An 18,605-nucleotide genomic window follows, 5' to 3' on the forward strand; every position below is an offset into this window, starting at 1 on the left:
AAATCCACTTGGAGGAAGAGTAGACACTATCCATGTTTAAAACAGCCCTGCCTTTTCTCTGCCTGTCACAGACAACTGTGCCATTTTCCTAAATCTGGGACTATGATGAAACAGTCTCCATCTGATGCCCTTGTGACTTGGGACAAGTCCCTTGTGACCAAGCAGGCCCCTTGCCATGCTTTCAGATTCAAGTATTAAGTACCATTAGGAAAGATATTTCTAGAATATAGCCGTCTTTGGAGGGGTAACATAATAATTTCATTTTCTATATTAATATAGAATTGCTGGTGTATTGGAGGGAAAATTCACATTGGTCCTCAAGTTCAAAATGACACATGTAATACAAAACCTACTTCACAATGCAAAATTCAGCCCTTTCTCATATGAAAGTTTTCATGTCTTGTCTGTCACGTCTTATCTGTCTTGACTAATCAAAAGAATGGCTAAGTGTATTCTTACAAATGTACAGCTGTTACCGTAAAGTTACCATAAAGACTAAAATAACATTCAAAGGCTCAAAATAGAAAGCAAATGACTTCTGAAAATGCCTTATTAAGTCTTAAAATAACTGCCCGTGCAACAAGCTCATGACTCAGACCGGGACCATGTGAAAAGCAATGGGCCGATCTCTGTTTTGTGGGGCAACCTATTCTCATGACCTGTCTAGTAGGGGTGCTGTATAGATTCTTTGGGAGTTTCAGAAACCAGCCCCGACCCGAGGAAGAAGAGAACCTCCCTGCGGTGGGTTGCCCGGTGTCCTCCAGGCTTAATTCACGTCCACGTGGAACCCCAAGTGTGACCTTCTTTGAAAATAGGGTCTTTGCAGATGTAATTAAGGGAAGAATCCAGATGAGATCATACTAAGTTAGGGTGGGCCCTTACCCAATGACAGTGTCCTTGTAAGAGACAGGAAAGGACACACACAAAGGAGGAGGACATGTGAGGACAGAGAGGAGAAAGGGGTTACACTGCCCCAGCCAAGCAATGCTTGGGACCACCAGAAGCAGTAAAGGCCAGTGATGGATTCTCCTCAAATCCCCTGGACTTGCTCCCCAGAGGAAACACGGCCCTGCCAACACCTTGATTGCAGATTTCTGGCGTCTAGAACTATGGAAGAATAATGAATCTCTGTGGTCTTACATCCCCCAGTTTGGGTGATTTGCTGAGGCAGCCACAGGAAATGCATGTCCCACCTTCTAGCGAATACCTAGAGTTACAGAAAGATCCTAGGTTCCTTTTGGCAACATCACCCCAAAATGGTATGAGGCGATTTTAGACGTTACTTGAGCAGTGTATGTCACATGCCACTGACCTCCCAGGTTGAGAAAGTCAGCCCCTTCCGATTCAAAGACACTGCGGGTTGGTGTTAGGACATGGAAAGCCGCTCTCCAAATGTGCTTGATCTTCCTTTTCAACAGAATAAGCCTGACCTCAGAGGCTTCAGGAGGCCTCTGTACTACTCTGTTTTTATCATATTTATTTATAAAAACAGTATTGGTTTACTACAGTATTATAACCCATTATTATAATGTCTCCTTTAAAATAAAGGAGTAGTAAACCAGTGTTAACAGCAGCAATGTCTACAATAGCCAAAGGGTAGAAACACCTATGGTCCATTAACAGATGAAGGGATCAACAAAGTGCGGTATATACCTACAAAAGAGTATTATTCAGCCACAAAAAGGAAGGAAATTATGATACATGCTCCAATATGAATGAACCTTAAAAACACCATGCTGAGTAAAATAAAGCAGACACAAAAGGACAAATGTTGTATGATTCTACTTACGTAAAGTGGAATCATAAAATAAGTAAATTCATAAAGACAGAAAGTAGAATGGGGGTGACTAAAAAAATAGAAAATACCGAAAAACAAAACAAAACAAAAAACCAGAAAGTAGAACAGACTGTGGGGAGGGGGACTGGGAAGTTGTTTACTAGGTAGTTTCTATCTGGGATGATGAAACAGTTCTAGAAATAATGTGATGACTGTACAACATAGTACATGTATTTAGCCACTGAAATGTACACCTAAAAATAGCTAAAATAATACACTTTATGTTATGTATGTTTTATAACAAAAGCCTTAAAAAAAAACTGCAACAAAAAATAAATATACATAGGGGCGCGTGGGTGGCTGGCTCAGTGGGTGAAAGCCTCTGCCTTTGGCTCAGGTCATGATCCCAGGGTCCTGGGATCAAGCCCTGCATCGGGCTCTCTGCTCAGCAGGGAACCTGCTTCCTCCTCTCTCTCTGCCAGCCTTTCTGCCTACTTGTGATCTCTGTCAAATACACAAATAAAAGCTTTAAAATAAATAAATAAATAAACAAACTTAAAAAACAAAGTTGTTTCAAGAAATAAACATGTAAGTATTTGATAATACAGGCGGAAGGCAAGCCCAGCAGGACAGTCTGGCAGCAGAACTGCACAGACAGAACACCAGACTCCTTGATTTTCTGATCTCTCCTTGCTTCCCCCAGCACTGGGTTTCCAAACAGGTGTCCTGCTTCCTGGTTCAGCTTTTCACAGACAACCTGTTCCTCTGGGAAGCCTGGCCCAACTATCCCAGCCTAGACACCTCCCCCTTCTCTGAGCTCGAGCCCAGATGGCCTGGAGAGCTCTCTGGGCGCTTAATTACATTCACCGCCCAATTCTGCTTCACTTGCCTGTACCATTAAATATACTACTATTATTTAACTTGGAAAGTAACGTCCACTGAAAAAGAAGTTCAACAAAACTGAAGCATACAAAACTCAACGTGGAAGACAACCTCCCCTCTCCTCCCCCTGACCCCACCGCTCAAAAGAGGGGTCACCAACTCAGGCTCCCCAGGCCACACAGCATTCCCGCAGAGGAGAAGCTGCTGGATCTCTGCGGGGCGACATAGGGGCCTGATGTTCAGAGAGTTTCTGCTTCTTTAAGGGAAGCTAGAAGTTCAGGTTTTTATGTGACATCTCCAGCATCTTATATAGATAGATAATATTTTAAAATAAACCAATTTTTAGTTGTTTAAAATCAGTTCCAATTTTGAGCAATTAATTTTAAGTCAAACCAGATGTGTTAGCAGGCTGGATCTACCCATCAGGATGTAGGCAGGAGCAGAGAAAGGGTTACAGCCTGTGTCCCCTGTCCTCCAACTAGCCACTGTGAGGGTGGTGAAATTCAACCAGTCGTAGTAGGGCACAGAGATCATTCACAGTGTGTGTCGGTGGGGCCCACCCAGCCCCTTCCCCAGCTGAGGAGAGCTCTATCATAGGAGGAGCTCAACGTGTATTTTGTGATTCCACTCAATACATACAATATTTCCTGAATAGTAATTATAACAGTTCAAATTGTGTTGTAGGTCAGACTACGTGGCTTGTTTTGCAAGTTTTACACTCTATAGTTTCATAGGTAAATTAATCCCAGCACCTAGGAGCTGAATCTAAACAAGTGGGGTTTGAATGTGCTAAATTTTAGTGACGAAATATTCTTTAATATTTTGAAATAAACCTTACAGCCCCCCCACAATCAATTTTGTTACACACTTTTTAAATCTCTGTATTCGAAACGGATGTACAAATTTAAGTTGAAATTCGAGTTTCAATTAGTTCTTATGCTACAAGATGATGCTCATGTGTGTACTACTGTGTGAACACGAGGGTATGAACGCCTACACACTGAGGTCAGCATGGTGCGGTGGAGAGAATACAGCACAGGGCCAGCACATCCGGCCCTAAGGCTCAACTCAGCCACTTTCTAGCTCTGTGATGTGGGACATGTCTCAAGCTCTCTGTGGTCACTTTCTTCATCTGTAAAAACACAGTGATGATGGTATGTGGTCAGTCTACATCACGTGATACCTCACGTGGTGTCACGAGGACTGATGTTTAATGCTAATTAGAGACTTTCTCCCCAGACAGCAGCAGGTTATTCTAAGATTATACACATGCAAATAAATAACAAAACATGACGCCCTGTGCTCCCCTGTTAACTTCTGAAGCAGTGTGAGACTTACGCTTTTTCAAAGAAGTCAGATGTAAAGCTCTCAACCCTAAACCAGCAGAATGTTAAAAAATTAATGGGACAATATAAAATTCACTCATAGTCAAGTAATGATAAGCTGCCGTAACTAACAATCAGTGTTCTAAAATGAAGAACAATCAATAAAAATTGTAAGTTATGTTCAAAAATCAATAGTTGGGCAAACGTACCTTCCAATTTGCCAATTTTTTGAACTCTATAATTTTTATAACTGCTCCCATGAGAATACCTAGAAGAGAAAATATAAAGTTGAACATAATCTAAGATATGAGGAAGATTACTGTTTATTATTCCAGAGAAACTATTATGTCTTTATATAGCTTCTATGGATTTCTGCAAGTTTTATGTCTGAAAACCTAAGAATGGAAATCAATGTGAAGTTCTGAGTCGCATCTCAGGCAACACGCTATAAGGAAGTTCAACAACAGTGGGGGCGGGGTGCGGCTGGGAAAGAAAAGCTTGACAAAACAAGACCCCAGGATAGTCTGCTGGGCACAGAAGATCTGTGAAACTTGACACCTGTCAGTTTTGCTACATCCACCCATCTTCAGTGCGAGAAGACAGAAAGCTCAGGTGCTAAGTTTGCCCCATACTGCATCATCCCACCATTTTCAAAAAAAAAGAATCCAAGATCACTTTCTTAGATTCAGATGGCAGCTCTATGCAGAGTATTCAGTTAGAGATAAAACCTCAATGCAAAAAATAACTTAAAGTAAAAATTCTGTGAAATTCCTGGAACAAAACAGACCATCTAAGTTCAGGCATGTTTCCTTAAGGCTGACAGGCTCATTACTCTCTCGTAAAGAACCTACCCAAAATAATTCTCAAAGAAGCATCATGGAGCCAGTTTATGATGCCTCTGTTATTCCCAAGAGAAATGATTTTTAACCTGGTTGACTCATCAGGATCACCATGGGACTTTTTATAAAATAAAGACACTGGAGCAGCCCTCCAGACCTACGGAATCACAATCTCTGGAAGGGGGTGATACAAAGCAAGCCTGTACACCAGGGTCCTAGGTGCTCAAAGACAAAGACTTCCGTCCCCCCTACAGAGGAAGGAGCTTCTCTCCTTATCAACAAAGGAGAGCCAGAAAGCCGATGAAACACACTTTGTTGGCTGGTGTGAGGGCACAATACTAGAAGTAGAACAGAGAAGTTTATCAGGAAAAGTGCTTGAACACTCACTGCTGTGGTGGAGGAGGTTTCAGGTGAAGAGGTCGATAAGGTTAACTTTATATGCCATTTGAATTGTTACATATTAGTAAAACAATTATAAAATTACTTTGAAACAAAGAGACCAAGACAAAATAGATCTGGGCTATAAAGGGCGTCTATTTTCGGAACAGTTGTCTACTGACAGGTGGCATGAAAGCACCCAGGCGCCCCAATACAATTTTTTATTAACCAAATAGTTCATGAATACTTTGCACAATGTCATAAATAAGGCAGAAATCCCTTTTGATGAGATCCCACTCCCACCTTAGTTCTTTCTCTTCCTGCCCCTAGATGACCAACTGTCTTGAAGTTTGGGAAATATTTTACCAGATCATTCTATATCCTCTTACATGTTCATATTTAACCACACAGTCCTGAGTGTGTGTATTTATATAAAATTTACAGTACTATAATCCATCATTCTACTACTTGCTATTTTGCTCAGTGTTAAAATGTTGGAAGATGCACTCAGGGATTACTACATATAGATTTGCCTCATTCCTTTGAACAGCCCCGCAGCACAGCATAAAAATGCCACACATTGAACAGATATTTCTCCAAAGAAGATATACAAATGGCCAATCAGCACATGCAAAGATGCTTAACATCATTAGGGGAATGCAAATCAAAACCACAATGAGAGAGCTCTTCACACTCCCTCCGATGGCTAAAATAAAAAGACAGGAAAGCAAGTGCTGGCAAAGGTACAGAGAAACAGGAGCTCTCATTCATACTTTGCTGGTGGGAAGGTAAAATCATGCGGTCGCTGCAAGAAAACAATTTGGCAGTTCCTGAAAAAGTAAAACAGAGTTACCCCATGATCCAGCAACTCCACCCAAGGGCACAGAAAATAAATGCTCGTAACAGAAATTCATACATGGATGTTCATTAGCAACATTGTTCACAGTGGTCCAAAGGTGGGGGCAATGCAAATGTTCATCGACTGATGAATGGAGAAACAATGTATATTCACACGACAGAGTATTAACTGGCAATTAAAACGGGACACTGACCTACGCTACAGCAAGGATGAATCTTGAAAATGTGCTAAGTGAATGGAGCCAGGAACAAAGAACATACACTTTGTGGTCCATTTGTACGAAACATGCAGAAAGGGCAAGTCTATAGAGAGAGAAATGGTTGCCTTGGACTGGGGAGGAGGGGTTTGGGGGTGATTCCCCTAAAGGGAAAGGGGGTCCTTTTGGGGGTGATGAAAATTTTCTAAAATTGATTGTTATGATAGCTGTACAACTCTGTGAGTGTACTAAAACCCACTGAACAGTACATTTAAAATGGATAACTGGGGTGCCTGGGTGGCTCAGTGGGTTAAAGCCTCTGCCTTCAGATCGGGTCGTGATCTCAGGGTCCTAGGATCGAGCCCCGCATCGGGCTCTCTGCTCTGCAGGGAGCCTGCTTCCTCCTCTCTCTCTCTCTGCCTGCCTCTCTGCCTACTTGTGATCTCTGTCAAATATAAATAAAATCTTTTAAAAAATAAATAAATAAATGGATAATTTGTATCATATGTGAATTATATCTCAATAAATCTGTTATTTTTTTTTAAAAAGACCTCAGACTTTTTTATACAAAATGTATGGAATAGGCAGGTCTACAGAGACAGGAAGTAGGTTGGTGGTTGCCAAGGGAGGGGGGAAGGAGGGAAATGGGGAGTTACTGTTAATAGGTAGAGAGGGTTTCCTTTTGCAGGGATGAAAATGTTTTGTAATTAGATAATGGTGATGCCACACAGTCCTGTGAATATACTGAAAAGCACTGAATTGTACACGGTATGTGAATTATACTTTAATTTTTTAAAAAGCCACAAATTTTTTTTTAACCATTTGCAAATGATAGCTAGCTGTCTCCAACCGTTTGCCGTTAATAGCGGTCCTGCAATGAACATGCTGGTTCGTGCCTCTTTGTGTAAGTGTTTCCCGAGGGTACATCTGGAGAGAGTGAATGGCATGAACATTTTTATCTCTTGAGAATGCTGCCAAACTGTCCTCCAAAGTGGCTGTACCAATTTATACCGCTGCCCCAGAGCACTCCCACATCCTCACCAACCCTGCATAATCATCAGACTGACATTTCTGCCCCATATGATGGGCAACCAGTTGTACTTTGTTTCACTTTGCATTTGCAGTTCATCTGCATTCAGTGATCGTTCCTGATTACTAGGGAAGTTGAACCTCTTTTCATGGTTTCAGATTTCATTTTTAAAGCTAGCGTTTTCCTGCTCTACTAAAACCTCAACTTTCTCTTTCCCTTGTAAATGTATAATACCATGGTTAATGCTTTTGTAATTACATATGAGGCAGCTGCATTTGAAAATGATTCATAATTAACTATTATTATATCTATTGATCATAATCATAATTATTCTGTTCCCTAAGCTTGTTTCTATATTTTTATTTATAAGGCACTAGAAAGCTCTGTAAACTATGATGTGATGTTATTAACACTACTGTTACCTTAACTTGAACAACTCTTTCTAGATGTCCTAGGACTAAACTATGGTGCAGTGTGAGACTGGAAACTACTGCTTTCCTTTCTGAGACTAAGGTTCCAATTTAGGTCAAATTGATCCACTCTATAGAAGGAATTCACACCACACAACTACTCAGCAGATGGAAATAATGACCTAGATACAATTTTGTACATTCTTACCAATAAAAAGAATATAAGCATGTACTCTCGAGTTATAAATTTTTATTTCTTATTAAAAAACAGTGCTACCGTATTAATATATTTGAAAATATACACACAAAATAGAGATTGTAAAAGAGTAAGATTAAAAATAAATAAATAGAAAAAATTCTTTAAAAAAAAATAGACACTCAAGTTCTCACATTTTCTTCTGCCCCCAGTGGATCTTGGTGCACACACCTCATTATGGACACCACCAGCAATTAATAATTATTTGCTGAGCCCCTTCTCCTGGGATTTTTCACTTTAAATTATTTCTAATCCTCAAGAGAATGCTTCAGGTAGGAAGGCTCAGAGAACTGAAGTGGCCTGTCTGATGGCTCAGGGCTAGCAAGTGACACTGGACATCTGACCACTTCATGATGCTAAGACAGAGAGAGGCAGACTGCACTGGCCCACCCCATCTGTAAAGCTATTACAGCTGGAGACCCCTCATCTCTGTCCCAGGGTGCATGGCTACTCTATCACCATCACTGTGCAATGTTCCTGATAATTAATATTACAGGAAAAATGCTTAAGATGTCTTAAGGATGATAATCAGGTTGTCAAACAGTATGTAGAACACAATCTTAATTCCCTTAAAAAACACATACATATGTACATATATATATTTATTCGCCCCATGTTAAACACACACACACACACACACACACACGCACATACTCCCCCTTATGTCCAGGCACTGTGCTGATGTATAAAATACACGTTATTTTAGTTCATTCTCACAACTACCCTGCAAGACATAAACCATAATAGAGATGATAATATTAATAGCAGCAGCTAACAGTTAATGATTAACTTAGCAGGCAGGCATTATACTGAGTGAATTCTGTTATTACCCTGCTTGATATCTGCAATTCTAGGAAGTAAAGACCCTGTCACCTGAATTTTATAGATAATGAAATTTTGTAGACAAGGAAACCGAGGCTAAGTGATGACTTACCACTAGGTAAAGCATCACTTACCTAGTGAATAGCAGATCCAGAATTGTGTAAGAGTGAATTATTTTAACTTTATTTCAGATGCACATGGTTCAAAATTTAAAAGGTAGAAGAGTACTCTGAAAATTTGGGTCTCTGGGGTTTTTTTCCCCAGGCTTTTGCTATCACTCTGAATACATGATTCCCCATGGGTCGGGGCATCCAGAGCAAAAAACGCTGAAAGGGGGACTGCTGGGTCAAGGGTACAGGCACTTTTCATTCTCACACACGAGGCCTGCTCAGCTCCCCTTCACTGGGCCCATCCGTGTGAGCCGTGGAGAATGCTGGCTGCTAAGTGCTCACAGCCGTCCCCTACTCCAGCGAAGTGCCCTCGGCCGCCCAGAGGCACCTTATCAGGAAGCTGTGCCCACCCTGCACCAGTTCACGGCCAATGACTAACAGCCAGCATAAGGAGTCCAACGCCCTGGCTTTCGAGAGGGGCAACTACAGCGTGGGTTCCTGCCCCAGACTCTTCCTAGTGAGGCTCAGGCTGGGCTGAAATGGAGATCGGGCCTGGCATTTGGCTCTTTCTCCCCCTCTAGTCTGGCTTCCTCCCTTCCTTACAGATTTATTCATAAACCGCACCCCTCCATAAACTATCTGTCCCCAACCCTGTCTCAGACCCTGCTTTTCAGCAGCCAACTTAGGACGACTGGTTTCAAGAGTGGAGTGGTTCCAGGAAGCAAATTTGAAAGATGCTGTTGGATTACTCAGCAGCCAGCAGGCAAATGAGGATGTCCTGATGTCACTCCCCTGGGACTGCCTTAGACCGCAAGGACTCCCTTGCAGAGGACCGAGTGGGAACACTGGGTGGGAGGCAGTGGCTCAGGCATTATCTGTAGGGTTGAAGAGGTGTGGGGGAAGTAAGAATAGTGGATTATGTGGTGGTTGCTGGGGGCCAATGATGTTTAGAAAGAGAAAATGACAAGCTCAGGCAATCACCAACTTAGAAACAAAGGGTAAGAGTCGGAGGGCCTCCCTGGCAACATGTAAGTAGACCCTCATCTCCCAAAATTGGTGGGCTTCTAGAACTGACGATCAGATGCGGGGTTTAACCGCAAGCATGGCAGATCTTCCGAGAAAGTTGAACTCAAGGGGGTCCATCTACGCCTTCTCCCGCCAGGCCTGCTAAGGAAGAAGTGGGACTCTGAGACGTGGGGGCGTTATCTTCGGGAGATGCACACGAGCACCTTGAACCTCCAGATCCCTGGGGGTTCCCTCTCCCCCGCTGGAATACAGAGCTCCCCAAGCTATTTCCGGATTACACAGAAGCCCCAAATAAGTTAAACATCTTATGTTAACTCCTGCTCTCCATCATAACCTAGTCCCAAAGGATCCAGACCATATGGACATTCCCCAGGACAACACACTGGTCCACTAGACTGTGGGCATCATGTTACTCTACTACAACAAGCAAGAAGTGTGAATGGATGTCTTGGTGAAGCACAGAGCTTCAGAGGACAGAATATTTCAGGGCCCTGCCCACCTGGGAGCCTGTTCGGGGTCAACTGCTCTGGTGCATGACAGGACACTGCCTCCAAGCAAAGGACAAGACTTGCACCTTCCAGCTCCTACCACCAAGAAAGAAGCGCAAGGCCTGGAAGGCCTGCCCCAAGTTTGGAGAAAACTCCTTCAACTCATTTACTAGTTTGTGGGAGGCTGGCAGTTTTGAGCGGGGCCCAGAAGAAAGGGCCACGCAGCAGGCGAGGCTGCCCTTCAAGCAGCCATCCCAGCTGGAAGACCCCACCAAACTAGAAGTATCTATGGTGGAAAGGGCTGGCGTGCGACATCTCAGGCAAGCTGCAGTCAGAGGGCGGCTCAGCACGGACCTCTGGGCTTCTGGAGCAAGGTCTTGGCATTTGCAGCAGAGAACTACACACCATTTGAAAAACACCTGAGGAAAAACCCCGAAGAGCTGCTGGCATGCTCTGGGGCCCTGGGAGAGACAGAGCATGCGAGCATAGGACGTCAGGTGCTCACGAGCTTAGAACTGTCCTTTCTAGGTGGGGTTGCCATCAACGGCCCAGCTCTAGCGCCAGGTAGGCCCAGCAGCAACGCGCTGAAAGATGGAAGTGTTACGCTGCAGATCGGGCTTGCGTGGCTCTAGAGGCCACAAGCACCCTGTGTGAACAGGCGCCCCAGGCCTCTGTTCACTAGAGCTGTTTCGTCAACACTTCCCTCTCAGGTCCTACACAGGACCGACCTCGCTGGGAGTTCTTCACGACCAGCTGACAGGAGGAGGAAAGAGCCAAGCATGGCTCATGGAGGATTCACGCTGCCTCTCAGCTCGGCCACTCCGGTGTTGGAGCCACGGGCTCAGGAACACAGAAGCTACCATGGCAGAGATGGGGGCTGCGCAGGGGCTCAGCAGCCCGGACTCCACGCACCACGGCTCCTCTAGCTCCATTGCTGAACAGATGACCGGACAGCCACCGAGACTGACACCCGTCACCTGATGTGGTCTCATCCCTTGTGAAGACTAGCTAGCTACATGATAGCAACTCGATGACCTCAGACCCCCTCCATCCCAGAAAGGGTGGTATTTCCTCTGGACTGAGACTGACATGTGTACCGGCTGTATGTCTTTGCGCCACTGCTCAGGAACCACAAGTGTCTGATCCACTGAAGTGGCAAAGTGGGTAAATCCGCTTGGAGTTCTACCATGTACCACCCCTTCCAAAAGCTGCCGGCCAGCTAGGATGGTAAGAGAGTCTCTCAAAGAAACTGAGGCACGAGCTTGGAGATGACATCCTGTGAAGAATGATGCTCCCCTCAGGATGCAATTCACTCCTTAAGCCAATGGCCAGGGGCTCCTGGGTGGCCCAGTCAGTTAAACATCTGCCTTTGGTTCAGGATGGGATCCCAGGGTCTTGGGATTGAGCACGCACTGCACTGAGCTCTCTGCTCAGCAGGGATTCTGCTTCTCCCTCCCTCTCCATCTGCCCCTACCCACTCAACATCACTCTCAGGGACTCACTTGGGAGTGGTGATTCCTACCTGGGGAATTTCTAGTTCTTAGGCTGAAACTTTAGGCTCAGGGGGTCAAAAGGTCCTGGCTCCCAGAAGGTGACATTTCCCCCAGGGTTCACATAGTAAGAGTTGCAATGGCTGCTGACCAGTCCCTTTGGGCAACTTGAGCCAACAGACCAGCCGGTCTAGAAACAGGGTACTGTACTAGCAGGGATAATGGACCCTGATCCTCACGAGGGGATAGGTCTGCTACTATATAATGAGGCAAAAAGGAATATAATTAATTATGTAATACTCTTTGAGCCACAAATGATTTTTTGAAAATATTTTTAGCATATTTTATCAGCTGTAATTATAGAATCAAGTCATATTATCATAAGGTAATTTTGAAAATCCAATCCTTGATTCTGCTACCTAGTCGACAGCAGACACCTCAAAGTAATTTAAAGGAGTCCCGCAGGTTAAGATGAGAATCCGTACCTCAGGGCTGTCTGTTTTCTGTGGAAAGCCTGTTTTATATGTTTTGTTTTTAAAGCAGCTCACATTTTCAGAAGAACGTTATTCCTTTTTCCACCACAGAAGAGAACATTTAGGTGGTGAAAGAGGAAATTCAAGGAATCAGCCCAAACACCAGCTTTCAGAATACAATTATTTAACAACCTTTCTTATTTTAAAACTTAGCCTATCTCCCTATTCCCACGTAACTAGAAGATTTAAGAATAAAATATACAACCTGGGACGCCTGGGTGGCTCAGTTGGTTAAGCAGCTGCCTTCAGCTCAGGTCATGATCCCAGCGTCCTGGAATCGAGTCCCACATCGGGCTCCTTGCTCCGCAGGGAACCTGCTTCTCCCTCTGCCTCTGCCTGCCATTCTGTCTGCCTGTGCTCGCTCTCTCTCCCTCTCTCTCTGACAAATAAATAAATTTAAAAATAAATAAATAAAATAAAATAAAATATACAACCTATGGAAGACAAAATGCTCAACTGAGAGAAGATGACCATAAAACTAGGAAAGTCCGAGACTCCAGGAAAAAGGAGGAAATTATTCCACACCAAGCACACATTTAGTTCACGGCAGTAAAAAAGTAACAGGTGCTCCGAGACCTTGTCACCTCTGACCCGCATCCGGGAACTAAGAGACAGTGCTAGCTAGCATTCTTCCTTGGAACATGACAGCCTCAAAAATCCTGAGTCTCACACGATCATTTTGTCAATCTGACAACCAATCTTGGCCTCTGCCTCTAAGACAGCTCCTCTAACATCAACAAATGAGTGCCTGTTTCTTCTCTAAAAAAAAAAAAAAATCAAAGCACCTCAGGGGCACCTGGGTGGCTCAGTCGGGTGGGCCTCTCCCTTTGGCTCAGGTCATGGTCCCAGGGTCCTGGAATCGAGCCCCGCATCAGGCTCTCTGCTCAGCGGGGAGGCTGCTTCCCCTTCTCTCTCTGCCTGCCTCTCTGCCTATTTGTGATCTCTACCTGTCAAATAAATAAAATATTTAAGAAAAATAATTCTTTAAAAAAAAATCAAAGCACCTCAGATTCAGGAGGGTTCCCCCTGAGACACTGTAAGCTGTGTCAGCATTAGTTAGACTTTAATAGTCTAAAAACGAACAAAGCTATTACAGTTTCAGTTAGGATTCTCCCTTTGTCTAAAAAAAAAAAAAATTAAAAAATTTTTAAGAACTTAAGTATAATCAGAATATCTACTACATCTGCTTTCCTCTGAATTTCCTTTAGTAAATAACTCAGGAACTGAGTGATTTTTTCCATCACATTCCACTCAAAATCACCATTGACATAAAGAGCACTGAATTAAAAAAACTAAAATCTTTTAGTCAAAACAAGAATGAGTTAATAAAACTAAAGGCACACAGTTTAAAAAAAAAACTTTTAAAAAAGGCACATAATTAAGAATATTATAACGAGAGAGCACTTCTGCATATCCTAGTCAATGATTCTATCAAATCTGGGTTCTAATTATCAGTATTCTTGGCCCTGGATAGGGCAAATTTCCAGTCCTTACTTAACCCCTTCTGACTTTTCTTCTCTGTAAAATGAAGGATGATTGTGGGGGAGAAAATCCCGTTTTGCTACATACAGCAGTGGATAGGAGGCAGTATAATTATTTCATTTTTATACCTTATAAATTTCAGGCCAAAATACACAGATAATCAGCACCAATAAATGTAAATATGTGAACTTAATATATGGAAAGAGTAGTATAAAGGAAGAACACAAAAAATGATACAAACTCAAACCAAGTAAAGTCATCTAATCTGTACATGCCTATGTATGGTCTGGAAGAGAATGAAGCATAATAAAAACAGGTGAAGTTGTTAATGAATTTTTTCTTTCTGTATAGCTATTTGTGCAAAAAAAAAAAAAAAATTTTAAAGCCCTAAGCTACAGAATTTCGTAAGTATAAAAAGTATCCGAAAAGCTCTGAAGAAGTGTCAAGGAAGTATCTTTAGAATTTCATGCTGATGGGCGCTTGGATGGCTCAGCCATTAAGCATCTGCCTTTAGTTCAGGTCGTGATTCCAGGGTCCTGGGATCAAGCCCCGCATAGGGCTCTCTCCTCAGTGGAAGCCTGCTTCTCCCTCTCCTGCTCCCCCTGCTTGTGTTCCCTCTGTCTATGTTTGTCAAATAAATAAATAAAATCTCTTAAAAATTTTTTCATGTCGATACTTTCTTATAAAGAATGAGAAAAGTCTGGAGATTCACCTGAAAATACAATAAAATAGAAGGGGGAAAATGTGCTTTTAAAGGGCAGATAGTTCTCTTCTATACAGATAGTTTCTTAGGAACTCTGAATCTTTAACATCAAAGACCAATCATGTCTCTAAATGACAGCAAACTGAAAAGCAACTCTGGGCCAGAAGAGGTAGGCTGGGAGAGCTTATCCCCGAAAGACGGAAAACCTCATTTTCTCCGGCAGCTTCATCTAGATTCTTTGTTGGCACAAAACTTGGAAATTCTTGAAATGGTGGATATCTCAATATTTTGTTACACTTTGCTCCAGTAAGAGGAAAAAAGTTTTCCTTCAATTGACATAGCTTTATGAAATACAGAACTATTTGGATAGCTTTGTCAGCATTTCTAAATTCTAACCAAATGTCCTCTAACATAATAAAAAGTATTTCTGGACCCCAGCCCTCTCCCTGGGAACTGCTCTTAGCGTTCCAATCACTTGAGTTAGCTAACGGAAGTTTTCAAAGCAAGACTGACTTTCCATCAACCCTCCCATGACCTAGCTGTACAGGCTACAGTTATTTCTGCTGCATCAGTGAAGAAATGAACCTGTGGATGGGAGACTTGGCCAATCCCCACCATCATTCCACTTCCCGTCCAGACTGGGGGAGGCTATGAGGTGAGAGTGCATCCTACAACTTCTGGTGGGAACAGGGGGAAGAGGAGGCCACTTTTCCCCCTATGACTGCTACTGTAAGGAGAGTAGGCTTGAAGCTGGAAAGGTTCAGGAGAGAGCCTGCCTCAGAGTGAAGTCAAACCAAAGGGGAGCACTGTTGAGAAATGAAGAAAAAACGAAATCCAGGAGATGTGATCAGCTAAGCTGCAAGCTAGTGCCCCCTGCAGGTTTTTCGGTTCCTTGGGCCAGTGGGTGTGCAATTCCACCCTCCCCAATATGTTTGCTTTGAATCAATGTGAACGGATTTGTCCCTCAAGTGGAAAGAGTCCTGAATCAGTTAAGATGCTTATAGCTGCAAGTAGAACACCTGCCTAAAAATGGCTTCAACCACCGATGTTTGTTATGTCATAGAGCAGGCAGATCTAGAACTGTCAATTCAACAAAACAACAATGCAGTCAAGAATCCAGGCTTCCGGGGGTGCCTGGGTGGCTCAGTAGGTTAAAACCTCTGCCTTCGGCTCAGGTCATGATCCCAGGATCCTGGGATCGAGTCCCACATCGGGCTCTCAACTCAGCGGGGAGCCTGCTTCCTCCTCCTCTGCCTGACTCTGCCTACTTGTGATCTCTGTCAAATAGATAAATAAAATCTTAAAAAAAAAAAAAAAAAAAAAAAAAGAATCCAGGCTTCCCAGCGGTCCCTCTTGGCAATCCTTAGCATTCTGGCTTTTGTCTCTGAGCCACAGTGTGACTGAGGACATGCACCAGTGCTCCAGGCATCACATCCTCATAGGACGGCATCAAAAGTAGGGGAGTTTTTTTTTTTTAAATCAGAGAGGACAGAGTGCACTCCACTCAGCCCTTCCCCATGGTCTCACGGGCCAGAACGGGGTTTCATACTGCCTTCCTGTCTTCACGCCATTCAACCAATCAATAGCAAAGGACAGTGGAATTATCGTGATGGCAGTAAGACCATCTTGACCTGGAGGAACTCATCTTCTTTGTGTGCACTGTGACAAGATTCCTGATCAAAATTAGGGTGTTTTCAAGGAAGGAGGGGAAAATGGCTGTTGGGTAGGCAACCAACAATGTCTACTGTAATTCCTAAAACAAGCACTGGTGTTCGCTAACCTGCAGTTACCCAAACATTCAAAAGTGAACATGACATTCCAAACCAAATTAAAAGAACCATCCTTTCCATGTGAATAATACCTAAATATACATCAACTACAGTTCTTATTCTAAGAAACTATGAAAACTGAGCCCAAAACTGTACATTCCTTGGAGTCCTGTTAGGTATTAGTTGTGCAGTTTATTTTCAGCATGCCAGAGAGCAAGAAAGGGGTGTTAATAAATGACCATCCCATGCTTTGAGCTCAAAGACTATCTCGTCAGCTAAGGTTGTTTGAATCTGCCAGGATGTGCAGCTCTAGAGACTGCTGAACAAAATGGGAACTCTGAGGAAAATTGTTTCCTAATTCTTTACAAAGACTAGTACTCTCCAGTGGTGTCTCTTCCTTAAGATATGCATCACTGGGGGGTATGAGGCTTGCATGAGGTGGTAATACAAAAGCCCACAGGCAGGAACCTGACACTTAGTAGCAACATGAAGCCCAGGAAAACACAGGAGGGGCTGAGCAGAATACAGGAATACAATACAGGAATGCAGAAGGCACAAGAGAAGGTGAATCAAAGTCTGAATGTTCACCTCCAAAGCTAACCTAAACCATTGCTGTCCTGTAAAAGTATTACTACACACACTAAACAAGACCTCCAAGGCAAAGAAAATTAACTTACAGAGCATCATTGGTGATAAGGAGAAATTAAATACCATTAGTAGGCAAGTGGAAACTAGTAAAACTACGGTATCATAAACTGACGAATGCCTTAGCTGATCTTAGTGAAAGCTTATATACTATGCCTTAAGCACCCCGCCCACATTTTAGTCTTGATTTTAATACTTACTGAAAAGTAAGGTCCCGGCACCTTCCTTCATTAACCACTTCAATTAACTTGCACGCGAGCTTGCATCTGTTATTACACTGATTCATTCCCTTTATGTAGAGGCTAATTAGCTTTTTTCTTTTATTATTTATTACTGAAGTACAGTTGACATACAGAGGCTAATTATCTTAATAATTAACTGCCGCAGGAAACAAGAGAGAAATGTGAGGTAGAATGGAATGTTCCTGAAGACTTTAACTCTTGACTGACATGGAAGTGAGCCATTTTTCCTTCCTAAACCATCAAGTGAGAGGCCCTTCTGGCTGTAAAATTCAGTGACCCTATGAATTAAGTGTCAATTACTCATCTTAGTTGATTTGGGTGTCTGCACAGCCTAGGAACAGAGGTCAGTGTGCCCCAACGGTAGCTCCAGAAGTAGAAAGGCTTTCGAGCTACATAGAGGGGGCCTCTATGTGATCTTTAGGTGGTCAGCACCCCTCTCTGAGCCACAGTGTCCTCATCTGTAAAATGGGATCATAACACCCTCTTGGCAGCTGGCAGTGAGTATTAAATGAAACCAAGAATGAACCACATCTCGTGTGGTTCCTGGCACTAGGAAGGCACTGGAAAAATGGTATTGTTACCGCTTTTATTATAGGATTGCGGATAAGCACTTACCTAAAGAAACAACCGCAACACTCTCCGGCAAGAAATGTAATCTGTATTGGATCAGTAGATGCACCAATATGATGCAGATGGCTGTGGGGAAAAAAGAAGACATTGTTAGAATGGCACAATTTTAAGTAATAAACACCAAGTTCAAAGCCGCGGTTATTTCTGGGGGTGTTGCCAGGAAAATGTATGTACAAGGAACAATGACACAATAAACTGCAGTTGTATTTTCAAGCTCTTATTTCTTAACCTGGAAACAGACCCACGGTGTTCATAACACTGTTTCCATATTTCTTTATATGCCTGGACTACTGTGTTTGCTAGGAGTTACGAGAGAATAACACACACCTAATGTTTTTCTAACTTGTTAAGCCTAATACCATCATTTATTTGAATCTCTTGGATTCTGAGAAAAGTCTTCTGTTTTGACATAACTGGAAAACTAGAAATGGTGAGAAGGAAGTCCATGAAATCAATCACTTTTATGCAAATATAACTGCCACAGAAGATGTTGACACAAAGTATTTTGCCACCGTGTGATTGGTTCCCTTTTAACAGAGAAGGAAGTGAGAATACAAAGAGGACCAAGTAAATACTTTGAGAACACCAGTGACCAAAAGATGGGGTGCCTGATCCTCACTTGGGTACCAGGGCTCCCAATGGTTAAGGGCTTCCCATGAGCCAGGCACTATATTGAACACTTCCCAAACACTTGCTCACTTGGCCCCCAACAC

The 18,605-nt window shown here is 43.0% G+C and overlaps 1 protein-coding gene across 6 annotated transcripts in view; it reads right to left on the reverse strand.

Moving 5' to 3' along the window:
• The window catches only part of SLC9A8 (solute carrier family 9 member A8), a 69,076-nt gene that overhangs the window by 42,898 nt on the left and 7,573 nt on the right, over positions 1 to 18,605 (reverse strand). For all 6 annotated transcript variants that reach the window (XR_009344507.1, XR_009344505.1, XR_009344506.1 and 3 more), the window contains 2 exons: positions 17,878 to 17,958; positions 4,194 to 4,252 (listed from right to left, as the gene is read on the reverse strand). Coding sequence is in view for 3 of the 6 variants with exons in the window: in XM_059132859.1 (XP_058988842.1) it covers positions 4,194 to 4,252; positions 17,878 to 17,958 (140 nt within the window). In the remaining 3 variants the exon portion in view is untranslated. The remainder of the gene's footprint in view (positions 1 to 4,193; positions 4,253 to 17,877; positions 17,959 to 18,605) is intronic.

This window comes from Mustela lutreola, chromosome 9 (genome assembly GCF_030435805.1).
Source record: "Mustela lutreola isolate mMusLut2 chromosome 9, mMusLut2.pri, whole genome shotgun sequence".
NCBI lineage: Eukaryota > Metazoa > Chordata > Mammalia > Carnivora > Mustelidae > Mustela > Mustela lutreola.